General features: G+C 34.4%; 1 protein-coding gene across 1 annotated transcript in view; it reads left to right on the top strand.

The window, feature by feature from the left end:
* The window catches only part of CCDC102B (coiled-coil domain containing 102B), a 620750-nt gene that overhangs the window by 280740 nt on the left and 315385 nt on the right, over positions 1-24625 (top strand). Inside the window, 1 exon segment of the mRNA XM_074279195.1 lies at positions 18397-18567. Coding sequence (XP_074135296.1) covers positions 18397-18567 — 171 coding nt within the window.

Raw genomic sequence — 24625 nt, 5'->3', positions numbered from 1 at the left:
TGCTAATATCTTATTTTAATATTTTAACATCCATATTCATTAGGGAGATTGGTCTACAGTTTTCTTTTTCCATTTTCAACCTAATTGGTTTGGGTATCAGTACCATGTCTGTGTCATAAAAGGAGTTTGGTAAAACTCATTCATTCCCTATTTTTTTCAAATAGTTTATATAGCATTGGGGCCAATTGTTCTTTGAATGTTTGGTAGAATTCACATTTAAATCCATCTTGTCCTGGAGGTTTTTTTTTCTTAGGGAGTTGATTAATAGCTTGTTCTATTTATTTTTCTGAAATGGAACTATTTAAGGAATTTACTTCCTTTTCTGTTATTCTGGGAAGCCTATATTTTTGGACATAGTCATCCATTTCACTCAGGTTATCAAATTAATTAGCATAAAATTGGGCAAAATAACTTCTTATTATTTCTCTAATTTTCTTTTCATTGGTGGAAAGTTCCCCCTTTTCATCATATTTACCAAAGTTTTATCTATTTGATTGTTTTTGGGTTTTTTTTTTTTGTTTGTTTTTTTTATAAAACCAACTCTTGGTTTTATTGATTAGTTTAAAAGTTTTTTTACTTTCAATATTATTAATTTTTCTTTTTAATTTTAGAATTTCAAGTTTAGTATTTTATTGGGGTTTTTAATTTGGTCCTTTCTAGCTTTTTAAGTTGTAAGCCCAATTCATTGATCTTCTTTTTCTCTATTTTATTCAATTAAGCCTCTAAAGATATAAAATTTCCCCTTATTACTGCTTTAGCTGCATCCCACAAATTTTGGTATGATGTCTCATCATTGTCATTATCTTGAGTGAAATTATTAATTGTGTCTATAATTTGTTGTTTCACCCAATCATTCTTTAAGATAAGATTATTTAGTTTCCAATTAATTTTTGGTCTATTTACTCCTAACTTTTTGTTGAATGTAGTTTTTATTGCATTGTGAAAATGCTTAATTTAGTTGGGTAGTTTATTCTTGGCTACATTCCTTTCAAAATATCAGATTCCAGGCCCTTTTGCTCCTTTAATGTAGAGGTAGCCAGATCTTGAGTGACCCTCATTGTGGGACCTCAGTATTTGAATTGTTTTTTCCTGGCTGCTTGTAATGTTTTTTCCTTAGTCTGATAGTTCTGAAGTTTGGCCACAATATTCCAGGGAGTTGTTTTTTTTTTTTTTTTTTTTTTTGGTAAGGACCTTTTTCAGAAGATATTCGATGAATTCTTTCAATGCCTATTTTATCTTCTGGTTCTCTAAGCTCTGTGCATTTATCTTTGATGATTTCCTGTAGAATAGAATCTAGGCTCTTTTTTATCATAATTTTCGGGAAGTCCAATAATCTTCAGATTATCTCTCCTAGATCTATTTTCCAGGTCTTTTGATTTTCCAAGTAAATGTTTGATGTTTTTCTCCAGATTTTCATTTTTTGGGGGGTTTTGCTTGACTGATTCTTGGTGTCTCAATGAGTCATTCATTTCTATTTGTTAAGTTCTGATTTTTAATGAGTTATTTTCATTAACTTTTTAAAAATTTATCTTTGTATATGTCAAATTAAGTTTTTAAGTGAGTTCTGCTCTATGGGATTTTTTTTCCATTTCACTAATTTTTTTTTTTTTTTAGTGAGTTATTTTGTTCTTCCAATTCACAAATCCTACTTTTCTTGGGAATTCTTTATCTTTTCCAATTCACATTTCAGGAGGTTGTTACTCTCTTGAATAGCTTCTATTTCCTTTCCCCATCTTTCTTCTAACTCTCTTTTAAGGTTTTTTAATAGTCTCTTCTAGGAGAGACTTATGTGATAGAGGTCAGGTAACATTCCCCTTCAGGGTATTATCTGGAGACTGTCTGCTATTAGTCTCCTCGGGGTTGCAGATCTTCTCTTTCTGTATAGAAGCTATCAATGGTCCTTTCAATTTTTTTTTTTTTACTCATTTTAAAAAACCTATAGGATCTAGCTTCAGGGCAAGGAGGTTGCCAGCTTCCTCTGCAGAACAGGGATAGGTATATGGACATCAGTTGTCTTGTGAATGGGCTGCAAAGGTACAAGGGTGCTCTGGGAAAGAGTTCCCCTCCACCTGAAGTGATTCAGAGCTGGTAAGCACAGGCTGGACTGCAGAAGTGCTTAGTGAAGAGCCCCTGCTCTGTGGCCTAGTGACTGGCCTGAGGCTAGAGGCTGAACAGTGAGAGAGTCACAACCCCAGGCCAAAGCCCACTGTGAGGGGCAGTGGGTATTAGTAGCTGACCAGTGAATAGCACAGACTGGAAGTGGCTCTGCCCTGGGAAGCACAGTTGATGCTGTGGAAGTTTTGCTGCTGTGGAAGTTTTGCTACTGTGGAAGTTCCACTGCCTCAGGCCAAGCCCCTCACTGTGCAGATTAGAGGCTGCCCCAGGCTGTGTCCCCCTGCATTGCAGATTCTTAACTGCCCCAAGAAAAAGCCCCAAACAGCAGAAGGTGGCTGCACATCTATGCTGTGATCTATGCTGAGTCATTTCTGGTTTTGAGTGGGCAGAGTATAGGTTCTGTGGCTTTGATTTCTCTGCTGATCTGTTGTTTTGCAAGCAGAGTAGAGCAATCAGGCTATACCAAGAGTCATTTGTCTCTGTAGCTTTTCTAACCCCAGAGGCCTCCCCAGCTCAATCTGCACAATATTCTAGCCTAGTTCTATCACTGTCTGTGCCAGTCTTTTCCTGCCCCTCAGTACAGACCTTTTATGATGAAATTCCTGATTCTCTTTGGCTGGTAAGTCGTTGCACTTCTAATCTTCATGGGTTTTACCAGTCAAGCGCTATATTTGAGGCTGAATTAAATAGTGAGGGAATGAGAGAGCTTAGAAAGTCATGTGTGGCTTCTCTTCCATCTTGGCTCCCAAGCTGACAAAGTTATTCTTAACCACTTTCATATTCCAAGTAGATATTATAACCAGATGCCAGACCTCTTTATTATTGTTTCTAAATAAGGCCTTAAAATCCTGAACTCTGAAACTCATAATAATGATGGCAAGATGACCAGTGGTTCACAAGTATCCTACTAACATGTGTAGCACATTTGTGTACCCCATCAAGCTTGGATTTAGAAAAACAACTCTTCTCCATATCTACAGAGAAAATCCAAACTGATTTTTTAAACTATAACTTTTGTCCCATTTCAGATTCATAGGGTAAAAACATTATTCTCTGGCCTTGTATTTCCATGATCATGACTACAGTACTCTCATCTATTGGCTACATAGTAATTAAAACATAATATAAATTAAGAGGGTAAGAGCCAAAAGAGGATCTTCTCCACTGTCACATAATTCAATACTTCACTTACCTCCTATATCTCTGTTCATAGCATCAGTGGCATTACACAGATTACCTGTGTTTTTCTCCACCAAACTCTCCCTATTTCCCCTATCTCCAGGCTATTCTAAGACAAGAATTAATTCATTTTTCTTTTTATCTCTGGTGCCTACTCTACTGTCTGATACAGTGTAGGAGCTTAAAATTCTACTGATAACTCAACCAAGTTATCACCATGGCAACATCTGTAGATTCAACTGCAGAATCTTGAAATATTTTGACATATGTGAGGAAGGCATCTCATGTGAGGAGAAAGGCTTTAAGGGTGCATTTTGACCCATCTAAATGAATTCATTTTTTAATGGAGAAAATTGACAATAAAATTGTATATTTTCTCTGCCCCAGAACCAGTTGTATAAAGATAACTAGGTATTGTGCTTTAGAAAGTTTAGGACCATTGATTTAGGACTAGAAATAGATTGTATTCTAGTACTTTCCTTTTATAGGTGAAAAAGTGAAGCAGAAAAAAGATTAAGTATCTTTTCTTCCTTTTCTTTCTAAACATTTCAAAATAGATGTCTAATGTGTCCCCTCTTAATATTAATGTTTTATATATGTATTTGGTTATATCTATACATTTTTTCAATATTATTTCAAGTGATGCAGGCATGAGATGGAAGCATCTCAATTTACTAATTTCATTACTATTACACATGAGAATAGTTCACCATAAAAAGGCTAGAAATCCACTGAATTCTGTTACTTTCTTTGTCCTTCCCTCTTTGTTATTTATCTTGGAACAATATGGTTTACTTATATGATATAACATGTATTTGTTTGTTTGTTTGTTTTTTCAATAAATGTTCTCTTTACTATCTTCATTTTGTATTCTTTTGGTAATATATTACTTGTAATATTCCATTACTCACTTATAGAATATTTTCTAATTGTGCTTGAATTCTAAACCATTGTCTTTGTTTTATTTTAAAGGAGAGAGTCATCTATTTTTTTCATATATTTCCTCCTAATTTTGGCATAATATATATTTGGTAAAGTCTCATTTTTGTATTTGTGTCCCCTAGGATCTAGTACCATACCTATATATATATATATATATAGTAGGCACTGAAATAATGCTTTTTAATCAAAAAACATTGCCATATAATATAATAACTGCACAAGCATTATTTTAGAGTGCTATTCTAGGCACTGGGTTTCAATAGGCATATTTTAATTATGTGGGGGCAGTATGCTCAAATTGCTTTCTAGACTGCAATACACATACAGTACTACCAACAGTATAGCTATATTTCTATAACCTCTTCAACATTATTTCTATCTTTTTTCACATTTGCCAATTAGTTTAATAGGAGGTAATATCTAAACTTTTTTAAAATTTGCTTTTTTTTCACTATTAGTAATGAGGAGTAATCTTGCATATGATCATTGATTTTACATATATATATATATATATCAACTATTCAAATCTTTAGACCACTTAACCATTGAGGAATAGTATTTCAACAAATATTTTAAAATGTATGCACATACAGCTACATTTACAGAAAAACATATATACACAAATATATGTATATATGTGCATATGTGTGCATACGTGTGTGTATATATGTATACGTATACATATATATACATATATATATATATATATATATATATATTTATATATATATATATATATACATACATACACACATACATATACCCACACATACATACATGCAGGCATTCATATACACATATATGAATAAAATGTTCACAGACTACCACCTCTGGTGTAAGAGCTTGCTGAGCCCTTTTTAGGATTACTTATCTACTTTTAACATTCACCTGATTCACCTAACTCTCAAATTTAGCTCCAAGGAACTGTAACATGTGCAGCAGCTACATCTTTATATTGATAGATGGGCTAAACTAGCCCATATAATCAAGAGGTCCCAAACTCATTGGTAAATTGTGGAAGGGGACCCTAACCCAAGAATGTGAAAAATAATGGAAAAAATCTGAAGCACAAGGCTCTGCAAGGTTAAAATTTGAAAAATTATATCTTCATTTGTTTTGAAAATAAAAAGCTTTAAAAAAAAAAAAAAGAACATTTGCCAGGTATTTTGGCATTCACTGAACCAAGACTCATCATTGTCCTTTTCACTTCCCCTCAAAGCAAATACTAGTGCTGATGCTATTATTATGTATTATGTAGTATTATTACCTAGCCTATGTTTTATGTCGACTTATACTGATAATATTCTCTAATGTCATTTGATTCTTTTGAAGAGAAAATGCATAGTTTTCATGAAGTATTTCAAGTCATTGTTATATTTATGCTGGTCAGAATACATTTTCACAATTACTCAATGTACCCAAAAATAATTAATGTTTCTAAATATCTAATGTGTGTATATATATATATATATATATATATATATATATATATATATATATATATATAAATTGAATCTAATTTGAACAGATTTGAATTATCAGTCATGTAATCCATGTGTATTAAAAGAAAGAAAATTTAAACCTATTTGCCTTAATTTACATTGGTTGGAGTTAAAGATAATTAAACAAAGTTCCAAACCCATAAATGCTATACTATATAATAACTGCTATCTTTCATAATATTTATAAAAATACATAGATACCTAATCTTGATATTTTCAGTAATACCAACAGAAATGGATTCATTTTGCCATTTCCACTCATTCAACCATTTCCACTCATTTCAACCATTCTATCCACTGGCTGCTGATCAAAGCTAGAAAAACAAACAAATCATAAAACTGTGATAGATAACTGGATACTCTGTAATTGTAATTGCACTATTTCAACTAGGCTTTCACTGAAGCAAAGTAATCATTTTATACTTCTGTTGTGCATTTACTATTCCATTTACTATAGTATACTTTCCAAACCTTCTTCTACTTCCTCAAATTTCCCATGCTTCCCATGGCCCACCCGCATTCAGTTGAGATCTTTGCCTTATATTTTATTACATAATGAGGTCATTTGCCAACAACCCCCTCTTCATTTCACATCATTTATATGCCTTCCTGGCTTCTTCCTTCTGAGAAATATCTCCAAGTTATTATATATTACTGTGCATGTGTATTCACAAAAAGATACACACACATATACATATACACACATATATACATATATACATATATATATATATATTTAATTTTTATATGTTGCTTTTTCAATAGACCATAATCTCTTTGAAAACAGGGACTTTTCAAAATGCAAAGGAAGGTGGCTTAGCTCTACCAGAACTAAAACTATTTTATAAAATGGTGGTCATCAAAATTATTTAGTTATGGCTAAGAAATAGGAGAAGGATGGAGACAAGATTTTGAGTAGAAGTTTCACCAGCTCTCAAAATTCCCCTAAAAACCCAAGTGAAAGCAAGCCATCTAAACAGTCATGTAGAATGAAACCACTCTCCAGCTCAATTCAGGAAAAACTTCAAGAAAGATCAGTAACACTGGGGTAAAAAAGCATGGCTCTGAAAAAAGCTAGTGAGTGCATCTTAATCACAGCAAATCAGCAACTAAGATCCTCAGTCCTGACTCAGTAAAGGAGCAGATTAGTGGAACAACCTCCGGTCCCATCTCAGAAGACAAATTCTGGGAAATCAGGCTGTTTCCTGAAAAGAATAGGCAAAGCTACCACTGCAAACACAAACCTCTGTGCTCAAATCCAAAACTCAGAATTACAGAGGAAGCTTGTGGCAGTGTCCCCTTTTACCCTAGGAGTAGAGTTCAAACATAAAAGTACAAGAAAAATGAGGGAATAGAAAAAAAAAAAAGAAAAGAAAATGAGCAATTAACAAAGAAAGAATCTTGACCATAGAAAGCTACTAATATGACAGAGAAGACCAAAATATCAACTCAGACAAGGAAAAATGAGAAGTATTTATGAGAGAGTCAACAGCTTGGAAAAGGAAGGGAAAAAATTTGTTGAAGAAAACAGCTCCTTAAAAAATTACAGCTGACCAAATAGAAAGAAAAAATCCATTGAAGAAAACAATATCTTCTTTTTTTTTTAAATTTTTTATTTTATTTTATAATTATAACATTTTTTTGACAGTACATATGCATGGGTAATTTTTTACAACATTGTCCCTTGCACTTACTTCTATTCAGATTTTTTCCCTTCCTCCCCTAACCCCCTCCCCCAGATGGCAAGCAGTATTATATATGTTAAATATATTACAGTATATTCTAGATACAATATATGTGTGTAGAACCGAATTTTTTGTTGCACAGGAAGAATTGGATTCAGAAGATAAAAATAACAGTTTACATTCATTTCCCAGTGTTCCTTTTCTGGATGTAGCTGGTTCTGTCCATCATTAATCAATTGGAATTGGATTAGCTCTTCTCTATGTTGAAGAAATCCACTTCCATCAGCATACATCCTCGTACAGTATCATTATTGAAGTGTATAATGATCTTCTGGTTCTGCTCGTTTCACTCAGCATCAGTTGATGTAAGTCTCTCCAAGCCTCTCTGTATTTCTCCTGTTGGTCATTTCTTATAGAACAATAATATTCCATAACATTCATATACCATAGTTTACCCAACCATTCTCCAATTGATGCACATCCATTCATCTTCCAGCTTCTAGCCACTATGAAAAGGGCTGCCACAAACATTTTGGCACATACAGGTCCCTTTCCCTTCTTTAGTAGTTCCTTGGGGTATAAGCCCAGTAGTAATATGGCTGGGTCAAAGGGTATGCACATTTTGATAACTTTTTGGGCATAATTCCAGATTGCTCTCCAGAATGGTTGGATTCTTTCACAACTCCACCAACAATGCATCAGTGTCCCAGTTTTCCCACAGTCCCTCCAACATTCATCGTTATTTGTTCCTGTCATCTTAGCCAATCTGACAGGTGTGTAATGATATCTCAGAGTTGTCTTAATTTGCATTTCTCTGATCAATAGTGATTTGGAACACTCTTTCATATGAGTGGAAATAGTTTTAATTTCATCATCTGAAAATTGTCTGTTCATATCCTTTGACCATTTATCAATTGGAGAATGGCTTGATTTCTTATAAATTAGAGTAAATTCTCTGTATATTTTGGAGATGAGACCTTTATCAGAACCTTTACCTGTAAAAATTTTTTCCCAATTTGTTACTTCCCTTCTAATCTTGTTTGCATTAGTTTTGTTTGTGCAGAAACTTTTTAATTTGGTGTAATCAAAATGTTCTATTTTGTGATCAGTAATGGTCTCTAGTTCTCCCTTGGACACAAACTCCTTCCTCCTCCATAAGTCTGAGAGATAAACCATCCCATGTTCCTCCAATTTATTTATGATTTCGTTCTTTATGGCTAAATCTTGGACCCATTTTGATCTAATCTTAATATGTGGTGTTAAATGTGGGTCCATGCCTAGTTTCTGCCATACTAATTTCCAGTTTTCCCAGCAGTTTTTGTCAAATAATGAATTATTATCCCAAAAGTTGGGATATTTGGGTTTGTCAAAGATTAGATTGCTATTTTTATTCACTCTCTTGCCCTGTGAACCTAACCTATGCCACTGATCAACTAGTCTATTTCTTAGCCAATACCAAATGGTTTTGGTGACTGTTGCTTTATAATATAGCTTTAAATCAGGTACACTTAGACCACCTTCCTCTGACTTTTTTTTCATTAGTTCCCTTGCAATTCTCGACCTTTTATTCTTCCATATGAATTTTGTTGTTATTTTTTCTAGGTCATTAAAATAGTTTCTTGGGAGTCTGATTGGTATAGCACTAAATAAATAGAATAGTTTGGGGAGTATTGTCATCTTTATTATATTCGCTCGGCCTATCCAAGAACACTGAATGTCTTTCCAATTATTTAAATCTGACTTTATTTTTGTGGCAAGAGTTTTGTAATTTTGCTCATATAATTCCTGACTCTCCTTTGGTAGATATATTCCCAAATATTTTATACTATCGACTGTTATTTTGAATGGAATTTCTCTTTGTATCTCTTGCTGTTGGATTGTGTTGGTAATGTATAAAAATACTGAGGATTTATGTGGATTTATTTTGTATCCTGCGACTTTGCTAAAATTCTGAATTATTTCTAATAGCTTTTTAACAGAGTCTTTAGGGTTCTCTAAGTATACCATCATGTCATCTGCGAAAAGTGACAATTTGATTTCTTCATTTCCTACTCTAATTCCTTGAATCTCTTTCTCGGCTCTTATTGCCGAGGCTAGAGTTTCTAGTACTATATTAAATAGTAATAGTGATAGTGGGCAACCTTGTTTCACTCCTGATCTTACAGTGAAAGGTTCTAGTTTATCACCATTATATATGATGTTTACTGAAGGTTTTAAATATATGATCCTTATTATTTTAAGGAATAGTCCATTTATTCCTATACTCTCAAGCGTTTTTAGTAGGAATGGATTTTGGATTTTATCAAATGCTTTTTCTGCATCTATTGAGATGATCATATGGTTTTTGTTCATTTGATTATTAATATGGTCAATTATACTAATAGTTTTCCTAATATTAAACCAGCCCTGCATTCCTGGTATAAGTCCCACTTCTTCATAGTGTATTATCCTGGGGATGATTTTCTGAAGTCTATTTGCTAATATCTTATTTAAGATTTTTGCATCAATATTCATTAAGGAAATTGGTCTATAGTTTTCTTTCTCAGTTTTTGATCTACCTGGTTTAGGTATCAGTACCATGTCTGTGTCATAGAAGGAATTTGGTAGGACTCCTTCAATCCCTATTTTTTCAAATAGTTTACATAGCATTGGAGTTAGTTGTTCTTTAAATGTTTGGTAGAATTCACATGTATATCCATCTGGTCCTGGGGATTTTTTCTTAGGAAGTTGGTTAATAGCTTGGTCTATTTCTTTTTCTGAGATAGGACTATTTAGACCTCTTACTTCTTCCTCTGTTAATCTGGGCAAGCTATATTTTTGAAGGTATTCTTCAATTTCATTTAAGTTATCGAATTCATCGGCATTAAGTTGAGCAAAGTAGCTCTTAATTATTGTTCTAATTTCCTCTTCATTAGTGGTGAGTTCACCCTTTTCATTTTCAAGACTATCAATTTGCTTTTTCTCTTTCCTTTTTTTAATCAGGTTTACTAAGGGTTTGTCTATTTTGTTGGTTTTTTCATAAAACCAACTCTTAGTTTTATTAATTAATTCAATAGTTTTTTTACTTTCAATTTTATTAATCTCACCTTTTATTTTTTGAATTTCAAGTTTTGTGTTTGTTTGGGGGTTTTAATTTGTTCCTTTTCTAGCAGTTTTAGTTGTAAGCCCAATTCATTGGCCCTCTCTTTCTCTATTTTATGCAAGTAGGCCTGTAGAGATATAAAACTTCCCCTTATTACTGCTTTGGCTGTATCCCACACATTTTGGTATGATGTCTCATTATTGTCATTTTCTTGGGTGAAGTTATTAATTATGTCTATGATTTGCTGTTTTACCCAATCATTCTTTAGTATAAGATTATTTAGTTTCCAATTATTTTTTGGTCTATTTTCCCCTGGCTTTTTATTAAATGTAATTTTGATTGCATTATGGTCTGAAAAGGATGCATTTACTATTTCTGCCTTACTGCATTTGATTTTGAGGTTTTTATGCCCTAGTATATGATCAATTTTTGTATAAGTTCCATGAACTGCTGAGAAGAAAGTATATTCCTTTCTGTCTCCATTTAGCTTTCGCCAAAGATCTATCATATCAAACTTTTCTTGTATTCTGTTTACCTCTTTGACTTCTTTCTTATTTATTTTGTGGTTTGATTTATCTAATTCTGAGAGTGCAAGGTTGAGATCTCCTGCTATTATAGTTTTGCTATCTATTTCCTCTTGCAGCTCTCTTAATTTCTCTTTTAAGAATTTAGATGCTGCACCACTTGGTGCATATATGTTTAATATTGATACTGCTTCATTATTGATGCTGCCCTTTAGCAGGATATAATGCCCTTCCTTATCTCTTTTAATTAGATCAATTTTTGTTTTTGCTTGATCTGAGATGAGGATGGCTACTCCAGCTTTTTGGTTTTGCCTGAGGCATAATAGATTCTGCTCCACCCTTTTACTTTTAGTTTGAATGTATCACCCTGTTTCAGGTGTGTTTCCTGTAAACAACATATAGTAGGATTCTTACTTTTAATCCAGTCTGCTAACTGCTTCCTCTTTATGAGGCAGTTTGCCCCATTCACATTTATGGTTAGAAGGACTAATTCTATATTGCTTGCCATCCTATTAACCCCTGCTTATGCTTTTCCCCTCCTATCCAGTATTAAACTGGTGAACACCACTTGCTTTTCACAGCCCTCCCTTTTTAGGATCCCTCCCCCACCTTAAAGATCCTCCCCTTATTTTACCCCTTTTCTTCGAAATTACTGTATTCCCTTCCTCTTAGCTTACTCCTTCCCTTTCACTTTTCAATGAAGTGGAAGAAGTTTCACCATAAATCGAATATGTCTATTGATGATGAACATCGCTATGTTCATCTCCCTCCTTTCTTTCTCTCAGATATAATAGGTTACCCTTTGCCTCTTCATGAGATGTAGTACCATCACTTTACACTTATTTATGATATAATCTCCTTTCCACCTCTAGTTTCTAAGACAAATTGTACATATGTTCTTTACATATTTTTTTGATAGAAGTATAGTTCTCAAGATTTCTTTTTACCTTTTTAGAAATCTCTTGAGTTCTGTATTTGAAGATCAAACCTTTTATGTAGGTCTGGTTTTTTCATCAAAAATAGATGGAATTCATTTATTTCATTAAATGTCCATCTTCTTCCCTGGAAAACGATGCTCATTCTTGCTGGGTAAGTTATTCTTGGCTGCATACCAAGTTCCTTAGCCTTTTGGAATATCATGTTCCAGGCCCTGCGTTCTTTTAATGTGGATGCTGCTAGATCCTGGGTTATCCTTATTGTGGATCCTCCATATCTGAATTGCTTTTTTCTAGCAGCTTCCAATATCTTTTCCTTTGTCTAATGGTTCTTGAACTTGGCCACTATATTTCTTGGCGTTTTGATTTTAGGGTCCCTTTCAGTAGGTGATCGATGAATTTTTTCAATGTCTATTTTACCCTCTGTTTCCAGAATGTCTGGGCAGTTCTCTTTGATAATTTCCTCGAAAATGGTGTCCAAGCTCTTTTTTTCCTCCCATTTTTCAGGGAATCCGATTATTCTCAAATTGTCTCTCCTGGATCTGTTTTCCAGGTCTGTTGTCTTTCTGGTAAGGTACTTGACATTCTTTTCAATTGTTTCATTTCTCTGGTTTTGCTTGACTACCTCTTGGTTTCTCCTTGAGTCATTCATTTCTACTTGTTCCAGTCTAATTTTCAATGATGTATTTTCTTCACTCACTTTTTTTATATCTCTTTGTAATTGTCCAATTGAGTTTTTATCTTCTATGGAATTTTTTTCCATTTTATCCATTTTATTTTTTAGAGACCTGATTTATTTTTCCAGCTCACTAATCCTGTTTTCCTTGGAGTTGTTTACCTTTTCCAGCTCACTAATCTTGTTTCTCAATGATTTGATTTCTTTATCCACTCTGTCTTTGAATGCATGGGATGACTTCTCCAGGCTCTCTTGCCAAGCTTCACTTACCTTTTCCCATTTCTCTTCCAGCTCTCTTGTGAGAGCCTTTTTGATTTCCTCTATGAGGTTCTTTTGTATTGAGGAGCAGCTCATATCCCCCTTAGGGGATTCCTCTGGGGACAGTCTGTTTTTAGTCTCCTCAGCATTTGAAGTCTGCTCCCTCTCCACACAGAAGCTGTCAATGGTTAGAGCCCTTTTGAATTTTTTGTTCATTTTGTCAGAGTAGGAATCAGAGAAAACAAACTGACAAGAGAAACTATTGGTCTGTTTTGTGGGGGATGGGGCTGGATGGTATTAATGGGCTTCCTCTACAGACTGGGGGTAGGGCAGCAGAGAGCCACTAACAGAACAGCAATGACTGTATTGAGTCTGCGCTCTGAGGCTCCGAGAACGCACCGAGTCAGTCCAGGTGGGGTTTGGGGGTGGCCGGGCTCTGAGAGATGCTGGCTTTCTGGGGTTTTAATCTTCACCTCCGGTGTTTACTCCCTCTCAGCTGCTCCTGGCTTGCTGCCAAGACGGAGCATCCACACTGGGGCAAAAGCCCTTTCACAGAAACGGCAGAGATCACACCCCTCCCCCTCCAGTCTTAGCTGTGTGAGCTGCCTGTCTTGCTCTGGCTGCCTGCCCTCAGTCTGTGCCCAGTCTGATTGACCCTCCTCCGAGCAAACACAGACCTTTTCTGGCGACTTTCAAGGATGTCTTCTCTTGGTGATTATTTGTGGATTTCTTTCTGGGTCAAGCATTAAGTCAGAGGCTTGTCATGAAGTAAGTTCTGAGAGAAAACGAGGAGCTCAAGCAGCTGTCTGCCTCCATGGCGCCATCTTGGCCGGAAGTCCCGAAAACAATATCTTCAAACACAAAATAATTAAATGGAAAAAGAGATTAAAAAAAAAAACTAACAAAGAAAATTACACATTAAAAAATAGAATGTGACAATGGAAGTTAGTGATTGAAGAAGAATCAGTCAAACTAAAAAGAAAGAAAAAAGCAAAGAAAATGTTTAATACCTCATTGGAAAAGCAGTCTACCTGGAAAATAGATACAAAACATAAAATTTTAAAAATTATTGGCCTACTTGACCATGACCAAAAACAGAGCCCAGATAGCATTCTTCAAGACATCATTAAGGAAAAGTTCCCCTATATTCTAGAAATAGGAAGGGAAATATTTATTGAAAGACTCTATTGATCACCTTCTGAAAGATATCCCACAAAGAAAATTCCAAGGAACATTGTTTTGAAACTCAAGAATTACAACCTCAAGAAAAAGTACTGCAAGCTGCCAATTCAAATATCAGGGAAAAATAGAATTATCCAGAATCTAGTAGCTTCTACAATAAAGGATAGGAGGGCCTAGAATACTATATTGTGGAAGATAAAGGACCTGGGATGACAAACAGGAATTAATTACCAAGAGATACTCAGAATAACCTTTCTAAGCAGGTGATGGATCTTAAAAGAAGAGACATAAAAAAAAAAAAAAAAAGAACAAAACAGAAAATAATCTATAAATACATGACTCAAGAGAAGCAAAGAAAGGTAAATAGGAGGAAAACATTATTTAAAAGTTAAACTGTTTATATAGTTAGATGGGAAAATGATAGCTATAACTCTTGAGAACTGTATCTGTTACTGGGGCAGACATGGATAATGTGATTGTGACTGGTCTGTGATGTGGGGATATAAAAAAATAAGACAATAAGAAATGGGAAAACCTCTGTATTGAAAAGAGGAAAGGGTAAAATCCCCTTGTTCCTAATGGATAATAGAAGAAACACAAAAGACCTATTACAATCCAGGGAAAGAAGGGAGGGGGATGAGCATTGTCTGAAGCTTTATCTCATCAGTTTTGGCTCTGAATTACTTAATCACTTACTTGGGCTTAGAAATTTATCTAATTATATATAAAGTAGGAAGAGAAAGAGGAAACAAAAAGGGAGGGTAGAAACACTAGGGGAAAAGTAAGAGAAGGGGAAAAGATGATAGAAGTTAAGGCAATGGGTGGGATGAGTTAAAAAAAAAATACTAAGAACAGAGGGAGAGGTGGTAGTGGATGATATGAGTAAAAAAAAAAAAAAAAAAAAAAAAGCAGCACTAAAGGCCCAGTGGAAAGAGAGAACAAAAGTATGTACAGGTGAGAAAATAGAGATAGAGCTGGTAATCTTAAGTGTGAATGTGCATATGATCAACTCTCACATAAAATGAAAGCAAATTGCAGGTTGAATTTAAAAATACATTTCTACAATATGTCATTTACAAAAAACTCATTCGACACAGAGAAACACATCCAAAGTAAATGTAAGAGGCTGGAACAGAATTTATTTTCTTCAGCTGAAATAAAACAAAGCAGAAATAACAATTCTAATCTCTGATGAAGCAAAAGTAAAAGTAGATTTCATTGAAAGAGATAAGGAAGGTAAGTACATCTTGATAAAGGGTACTGTAAACAATGAAGTAGCAACAATACTAAATGTGTATGTACTAAGTGGCAGAGCAGCCAAATGCAGATTTACCTCATTTCTTGTATATAACTAAATATTAGGAATCTGCCTTGGATTATTTTACTATTTTTACATATTAGCACCAATTCAACTAGTATATATTTCTTTTTGTTAAATGTCACATTAAAATTTGACTCATTACTTCATAAAGGAAGACAAATTATATAGAAATATCCAACTGCAATTAGTTGTAAAAAATGTATATAAACCCTTGAAGTTATTTTTCTAATTAAATAAATGTTTTATGAAAAAACAAACATTTACTTTTTCTGTTGTTTTCCCTTGTTTGGTTTAGATATATCATATTTCATAGCCTGGACAATTTTAAGATATTATTTTAATATATTAATTTGTTCTTTGGACATTCACTTACCTTTACTCCATTTTGATCTATGTATCTTTAGGATTTCTAATAGATAGGAGATTAAAAAAAAAGAATAAAATGACTGAATCATTCAAGAATGTTATTTACTGAAATAAAATTTGGCAGGGGGGAAATAAAACTTATTCCAGATTTCTTTTCCCAATTAAGACATTCAGGATGTAGATTTACTTTCTTTCCTTTCATATTTTCTTTTTATCTTCCATAAAATGGCATCTGCAGACATATTTATAGTCCTTGTAAAGGGCTCCATTCTTTAATAATGTTACTTAAAGTCCTTTCACAATATTTTTCAATAAATTTGAAGAAAAATTCTTAGTATTTTTAAAGTAGCATTACATCAAATGAAGCAGTATTTCTTTTTCAATTCAATGAATATTCATTATAAAACATTTATTTGGTGCCTATTGTGTGCACAGGACTGTAACTTATTCATTTTAGATGGATACTTTGCTGACTGATAAAACTGAATTGAATGATGTACTCAAACTCAATTTTTATGTTGGTATAAAGCAGGGGTTCTCAAACTACGAGGAGGAGGAGGTTTATGTGGCCCACCGGGTTATGGCAAATGGCTGAGGGGTGAAGGGGTGAGGTTTTGTTTTTACTATAGTCTGACCCTCCAACAGTCTGAGGAACAGTGAAGTGGCCCCCTATTTAAAAAGTTTATGATATACACTCATTTGTATCACAGAGATATAGAGTTATAGTTTCAAACTTCAGCAAACATTAATTAAATATCATATGGGTATTTAATATCCACATTCACAGGAACTGTGCTGGAAACTATGGATATGAAGACAAAAAAACAAAACAAAACAAAACAAAGAAACCACAAAGAGACAATAATCCCTGCCTACTAATAATTTAAATTCATAGACTTCCTAGTTCAATCATGTGTTTGTCCAAAAAAAGGGCCAGAAGGTTGTTGTTATTAACCTGGAAAATATGGAAACAATCTACTATCATGAACAGGATAATTATTTGATATCCTGAATTTATAAAGTTGGAAAACTAAAAAAAAAATACAAACATACTTTCAATATTCAGTGAATAACTTTCCTTTGGTCATGGAATACAGACTGAATACCACTTATGGTTTACATTCTAACTCAGATACTTACTAGTTGTGAAATTTTAATGCAAATTCCTTGTTTCCTGATCTGTAAATTGAAGATAATAACACATTTTATCTCAAAATGCTGTTATGAGGATCAAACAAGATTTAAGTTCTCTATAAGTCTTAAAGCAGGTGATGCTGAAAAATAAGACAGGTTGAGCCTGATGCAAAATTGTAGAGTACCATTCTGTCACCATTAGATTGTTTCCATGATTCTGGCCAAATTCAGTTAACTAGTTTATCATTATACTTATAAACATGTATCATTCTCTCTGCAGTTGAAGTCTTCCAGAAATACTAGTAGTAAAAAATACAAAACATTTTGAGGGTTAGGGGAGGATAGGGGTATGATATAATGAAAATTGCCAGACCAGATTTTATAAACACATTTCAATTGTCTGATAGCAGTTTTTATTTTTTGTTAATTTAAAAAGTGAATTTTATCAGTGAAAATAGTTTGACCCCACTGAACTGCAGTACCCCTTTATTTATATCATCTAGTCTATGCTCATAGAGAGCTTAGAGATAGGATGGGCTACTCTCATCTCTCAATAACGGATAGCAAAGTTTAGCAAAGAACTATAACATTGACGCTTCCTTGGCTCCAGACTTTTCATTCTGTAAAGAAGACTGGAGTTGCTAATGGTAAAAGGATAGTTGAAAAGTATGATTGAAAAGCAAAGAATCTGGCCTCTTCTCCCCCTTCTCCCCCAATTTAGAATGTAAGTTATATGAGATAAAAAAAACAACTGATTTTAAAAAGGATGCCAAGAAATTATACATCTTAACATTTATATATCATTGAATTTGGAGCTGATCTAGTCCAACACACATATGTTACACTTGAAGAAATTGAATCCCAGAGAAGAGAACAGACCAGCTTAAAGTGTTACCATTAAATTATCAAATTTGATTGCAATTTAGTTCTTTATCTCTAAATTTGATATTTTCACCAATATGGTAGAGAGGCCAGTAAGAAATGAACTAGAATAATATTACATTTACAATAGCGAGTGAGGGGAGGAAGAGCATCTGCAATAGCCTGAAAGACCAACAGACTCTTGTCTTCCACTAATCCCAACAGTCTCCTAGCCAGGTAGACACGAAAAGAGGAACATGATCACTGATTAAAGAATCTTCCAATCTTCTGGCAGGGAAAGGAGTTGACCAGTTGGTGGAAATAGAGTGGATTGGGTATAGCATTCTTCCTCCCAACCACCCAATTGCCAGTTTTTTAAGAAAGAGCTTGTAATTTCTTACTTATTTACAGATTCAAAGCTCTGATGATGATAGTGCAGTTCCTGGCAAAAAGTAGGTATCTAATAAAAATCATTGATAATATTGTTAAATTGTTTATTTATTAACTATGCTAATATTTTAACAATTGTAATTACAATGGTATTTATAAAATAGTTTAAAGTTTTCAAAACACTTTATTTCATCCTACATGATGTGAATCATTATGATTAATATAATCTCTTTTATCTTTAAAGGAGTTGGCTGAACTTCAACATGCCTACTACAAATTAAACAAACAGTACCAAGATAAAATGGCTGAACTGATTCATGCAAATAACAGAGTGGATCACCGTGAGACAGAAGTAAAGAAACTGAGATTTCGAGTAGAAGACCTGAAAAGGGGGCTCAACCATGCAGAAGATGAGGTATTTTATAATTCAATTAGAGATGGATTCTTTTTCTTTCCTAGTTTCTAACTTAATGATGTAGATAACCAATAACTATGTAAATTAACAGAATCATATTCTTACATTTATTTGGAATAAGAATATTCAAAATTTGATGATGGAAACTGAAATTAGAATCACAAGAAAAGGATAAAAACTTCAGCAAAGGAGAATATTTGAATATTTCGTCTATCTATGTAATGATTTGGCTTCGATATTGTGCTCTGGAGTTCTTGATAATGAATAAGATAACGTATTTATTTTGTGTTTCTATGGATATCATGGATTTTTAAAATGAATGTCTTTAGGGATAGGCATCCATCAAAGAAAAGAAAATACTACATTCTATTTTTTAATGAAACTTTTTTATTTTCAAACACATGCATAGATATCCTTCAACTTTCTTCCTTGCAAAAAGTAGTGTTCCAATTTTTCCCTACCTTACCTACTCTCCTTTCCCTAGAAGACAAGCAATCCAATATTTGTTAAATATGTGAAATTCTTCTATATATTTTCCCACAATTATAATGCTGCACAAGAGAAATCAGACCAAAAAGGAAAAAAATGAAAAAAAGAAAAAAAAATGCAAGCAAAAAACACAACAAAAAAGTGAAAATATTATATTGTGCTGTACACACAGTCTTCACTCTGGGTACAGAAGACTCTCTCCATCACAAGACCATTGGAACTGGCCTGAATTACATGGATGTTGAAAAAAGCAAAATCCATCAGAATCCATCATCATATGATCTTTTTGTTGCTGTGTACAATGTCCTCTTTGTTCTACTCACTTCACTTACCATCAATTCATATAAGTCTCTCCAGATCTTTCTGAAATCATTTTGCTTATCATTTCTTATAGAAAAATAATACTCCATAGCATTCATATACCATAAATTATGTAGCCGTTCTCCAACTGATGGGCATTCACCCACTTTCCAGGTCATTGCCACTACAAAGATACTTGCTACAAACATTTTTGCTCATATGGGTTCCTTTCCCTCCTTTAAGATCTCTTTGGGATACAAGCACAATAGATACCTGCTGGATCAAAGGGTATGCACAGTTTGATAGCCTTTTGAGCATAATTCCAAATTGCTCTTCAGAACTCCAACAACAATGTATTAGTGTCCCAGTTTTCCCACATCCCATCCAACATTAATCATTATCCATTAATCATTATCTTTTCCTGTCATCTTATCCAATCTGAGAAGTGTAAAGTGGTACCTAAGAGGAGTCTTCATTTGTATTCTCTGATCAATAGTTATTTAGAGCATTTTGTCGTGTGACCATAAATGGTTTCAATTTCTGAAAATTATCTGCTCATATCCTTTGACCATACATATATCAATTGGAAATGACCTGTATTCTTATAGATTTGATTTAACTCTCTTTTTATTTTAGAAATAAGGCCCAAAAGACTACATTCTAAAGGTTATAATCCCACATATACTTTTCTGCAGAAAGATATAACAGTATTATTTTATTCCTAAGGTCAGGAAACTTTTAAGATCATTAACACACAGATAATTAGAACAATAGAACTCTAATATCAAGGGACCTCAATATTACTGCTCTATTCCTTCTAGAAGCTGTACCACATCATTCCCTTCTTAAGCAGTTTGAAACCCAAACTCATTTGGGAAAACAGGGACAGAAGCTGCTTTAGGCTAAGGCTCATAGAACTGGCCCTGTCTAGTGCAGTCCAGACTGAGGAGGAGAGAAGATATGTGAATTGAAGATAGTGGCAACAGCATCTAGGAAGTGCTAAGTAACAGCATAAAGTAGCAAATGATATTCAGTTTGACCAAATGATTGGAATTTCATGACTTGGAATCTAGAAGAGACAACTCTCAAAAATAAATTTAAAATACAGGGACCAAATATGAGCAAATATGAATAAATAAAAAGTAGAGTCATTATAGAGGTTATTAGGGACAGTAACCAGTAATCCCCTAGAGGAAGATTGAGGGGGCTGGGTTATGAGGTTCTCATGAATGTATCACACATATACAGCTTTTTATAGGACAAATACCAAAGAACAGTTTCTCCAAATCCTTGCTTTTGTCTCCTCAAAAGAGTAGAGGCAATGAGTGGACATTATACACAGTGAAAAGTGTGCTCAGGTGGCCTAGTAAGCACCATAATATGTAAAAGACATTAAACTTGGAGTAGGGAAGAAGACTGGCAGGATGGAGATGATCATTAATAATAAGTGCCTTGGACACAGTTTGAGTTATTTGAGAAGTGAAGGCTGGACCATTGTTACTCTATAAAAACCTAGGATGGCCACAAAGAGATATAATTTCATTTGTCAAAAACTCTAATCCTTTTCAGTCTTGCAAGGGAATGCTTTTAATAAATTGATAAAGCTGTCAACAAAAACTAAAGGCAGTTTAACCCTGAAAGGGGGTATAAGTGTAAAATCTATTTGCCAATCCTCCCCTGGGTATGTGCTACACAGCTGAATGGAATTTAAGTACAAAATGGACAGGCTTAATAGATCTTTTTAATTGTTTCCTTTAGCTTGTGATCAGTGAAAATAGGTCTCATAAAGGACTGAAGAGCATTTTTCCCGAATGATGGACAAAGAGATGGCTGGTCTCTAAAAAGAGATGTTGTTGTGAAAATGTTTGAAACCACCCAGAAGGAGAAACATTGTACATCCTTTTTTCAACAAGGACTTGTTCCTGGGGGCTTTGTGAAGGAGAGTTAGAGTCCAGAAATTGGGAAATTAAAGGTGCTACAGAGACAAATGGACAGCAGTAGAACAGCTGAATCTGCAAGCCGATTTCTTTAGGTCTGAAGTGCATCCCCTTTCTGGTGTCCTTTACAAAACATAACAGAAACCTCTCTAAGTCCATGGACAACTTGCAGTAATTGTGGAATTTCCTCTATATACTTAATGGAGGAATTTTTTGCTGTCAAAAATCTGCTTTTTCCCGTGTAGCCCTATAAGTATGCAAAACATGAAAGACATATTTGGAGTCAGTATAGATATTCACTCTCATTTCTTCCCCTAGTTCTATAGTTCTGGTGAGGGCAATGGATTAGGCCCTTTGGGCAGAGTTCCTGTGGTAACCTCCAAGGTGCTAATAAGGTCACCACAGAGTAACCAGCCTTCCTTTTCCTGTTTTCAAGAAAACTGTACCTATCAGTAAATCAAACACCATCTAGAATGTCAGGCCGACTGCAATAGATAGAATCTAAAGCTTCCTCAGAATTATAAATGATGTCACTCAACTGAGTAGTCTCAGGGAGCAGGGTGACAGAGTTGAAAGTTTGCCATAAAAGGAGAATCAGATGGCCTCTAATTTCAAAAAAACTCTCCGAACCTATCACGAAATTAGAACCTCCAATAGTTGGTCTAGACTGAGTTTGGAGGCTTCCTCAACTAAAATGGGTGTGGCAGCCACTGCTCTAAGACAAAAGGGTCATTCCAAAGATAGCAAGTTTCTTTGAGAAGTCTACAAAATCCATCCATGTCCAGGAAAGTATATAGTTGTTTTTTTGAGACTGGTTCAGAGAATGATAAGTTTTCTGCTTCCTCTCCCTTGTAAGCAAAAGGAGGTAGCAGTTAATTCATGGCCTATATACTTTACAGACTGACTGGCAAAAGTAGGCCTTAGATAAAGAAACGTTCTAGCCCTGGAAGGCAAAAAAGTTAAGGGTTTTTATTACATCAACCAAGAAGCCTCTCAGATTGGGCTGCACATGAAGATATCATCTACCTACTTGAGCAGATAACTTGATAATTTAAAAGCAGACTGTTTGCTGTTAGAGTTTTGAAAATAGCAGCAAACTGCTTTTCTGTTTTCCTAAACCTGTTAATAAGCACAATATAGCTGCACTGTGGGATTACGATTTACATAGCCCATAAGTGGGCTTTGATTAGAGCTTCTTTAAAACTGCTTTTACTATCATTTCTCAAATAAATAAATTTCACTGAATTGATTACATTTTATTTCTCTCCCTCTCACCTATTTATCCATGTATCCCTAATGCAGAGGGAAAAAGTGAAGGGGGAAGAAAGAGAAAAAGGATCTCTTTCCTCTATGCACTGTATTTTCCTAGTTCTGAGAGGCCAGTCATAATTTAACTGAATTTGCTTCCAAATTACTTTACACACACACACAAAATCATTTATTTCATTTTATGTTATCACATCTAAAAACTCATATAAAATTAAAAATATGAAACAATTATATCCAATAAAACAGTTAACAATCATATAACATTTGCCTTATGCTAAGTATTTTTGCAATCATGTGATTTTTACAGCAACCATTATTATTTCTCTTTACAAATCAGAAAATTTGGCAGAGATCAAATAATTTACCATCAATTACATAGCTAATCCATATCTGCAACTGAAACAGAGAATGTTGGGTTTACCAAATGCAGAGGCTAACTGACTTTCTCATCTCACCCTGCCATGCTGTGTGCTGCCAGAGGTACCTGGATAGAACTTGCTAAAGGCTATAGTGACTGATGTCATGATCTATTTTTGATGGTAGTTTCAGGTGCCAGGGCTCATGGAATACTTACTAAAGGCCTGATCCCACTCCATCCCCACCTCAGGCTGAGTTGGGGAGTTGATTGGGCAAGGTGTGTGTAAGGATTCCACTACTTTTGCTGCTTCCCCTATTTCTCAGGTGGCTCAAAAACAGTTTGAGTTTCCCTACTGTTCTTTTGCATTCTCTTTTCCTAATCTGATTTTGAGATGAGAGGGGTTAAGAGAGGAGCATGAGCTATATCAATCTTATTAACAATCTCCACTACTGAGATGCACTCAGTTCTCCAGGGAGTAGAGCATACTGAATTATCAGTATCAGAGGATAGCTTAATACCTTCTGAAGTACTTTCCCAATGGAGCAGAATGGGGAGCTGCAAACAAGACGGGAATCAAGAAGGAATTAGCAAAATTTTCTATTTACCCAATTTTTCTTTTCCTTTTAAAATGGGGTTAATTCATAAGAATTATTCCCAATGTCTCAGGAATTTTTCCTGCAGTCTTAAAATGATTAATTGCCAAACTCCTTAATCATTTCTCTCAAAAATTTGAGAATCTTTTAAGATGTTATTTTAGCAGTTCTGCAATTTTTTTTTTTTTTTTTTTTTTTTGGTGAAGCATTTGGAGTTGTGACTTGTTCAGGGTCATACAGCTAGGAACTATTAACTATCTGAGACCAGAATTGAACTCAGGTCCTCCTGACTTCATGGTCAGTGTTCTATCCAGCTTGTTCAGAACTGGGGTCTACAGGAAGCAAGTCAGGCTTTTCCCTCTTTAAGATGGAATTCAAGGATGTTAAGAAATCTTTCCCAGTGCTCTAACTGCAGTACAGAAATTTTCATCTTTCCTCGTAACAAAATCAAGCTCACAGAACAAATATGATGTAAACATTCGGCATAGAGACAGACACAGACAAAAATGACATGGAAGCGAACTGTTTCATCTTTTCCAAAAGCCATTCTATAGCACCTTGTATACTCTGGCATCCTAGACAAAGTGAAAAAGTGTCAAAAGTTACCTAGAAACTTTTTCAAAAATTGCAAAAATTTCCAAGGCTGGGTATTTCCAGTGAAGGAAAATTTGTTGAGCGTGGAGATTAAGACGACCTAGATAAGCCTTCTCCCAGTTATTTGGGGTGTCCCAGATATAGGTAGGATTAAGGGAGAAAAGAATGGGACTCTTGCCTTGACAGGGAAGGGGAGAAAGCCATGGGAAACAAGACTCTTCCATACAGAGCCACCAATTGTGGAAATTCAAAGGAGACTCCAAAAGTTTGTAGTTGTAAACCAGTGTCTCAAGGTGTCTCAAAAGAATTTGTGGCTTGAACCCATCTCCAAGTGAAGGGGTAAAGTTTATTATTATTGTAACACCAATTGAAGAGGGCTAAGTTCAAAAAAAATATTTAGATTTATCAGAAAACTGGGAGTAAGAAGATAAATTTATAAAACATGAGAGATCAGATCCCCATGATACTTATTTGATAATTTTATGGCTTACAGGTAAGTTTGATAAGTGTCTATTCAC

Source organism: Sminthopsis crassicaudata, chromosome 1, assembly GCF_048593235.1.
Source record: "Sminthopsis crassicaudata isolate SCR6 chromosome 1, ASM4859323v1, whole genome shotgun sequence".
Classification (NCBI taxonomy): Eukaryota; Metazoa; Chordata; class Mammalia; order Dasyuromorphia; family Dasyuridae; genus Sminthopsis; species Sminthopsis crassicaudata.
Note: the sequence above shows the minus strand (reverse complement) of the source record. Positions and strands in the feature narration are given on the sequence as shown.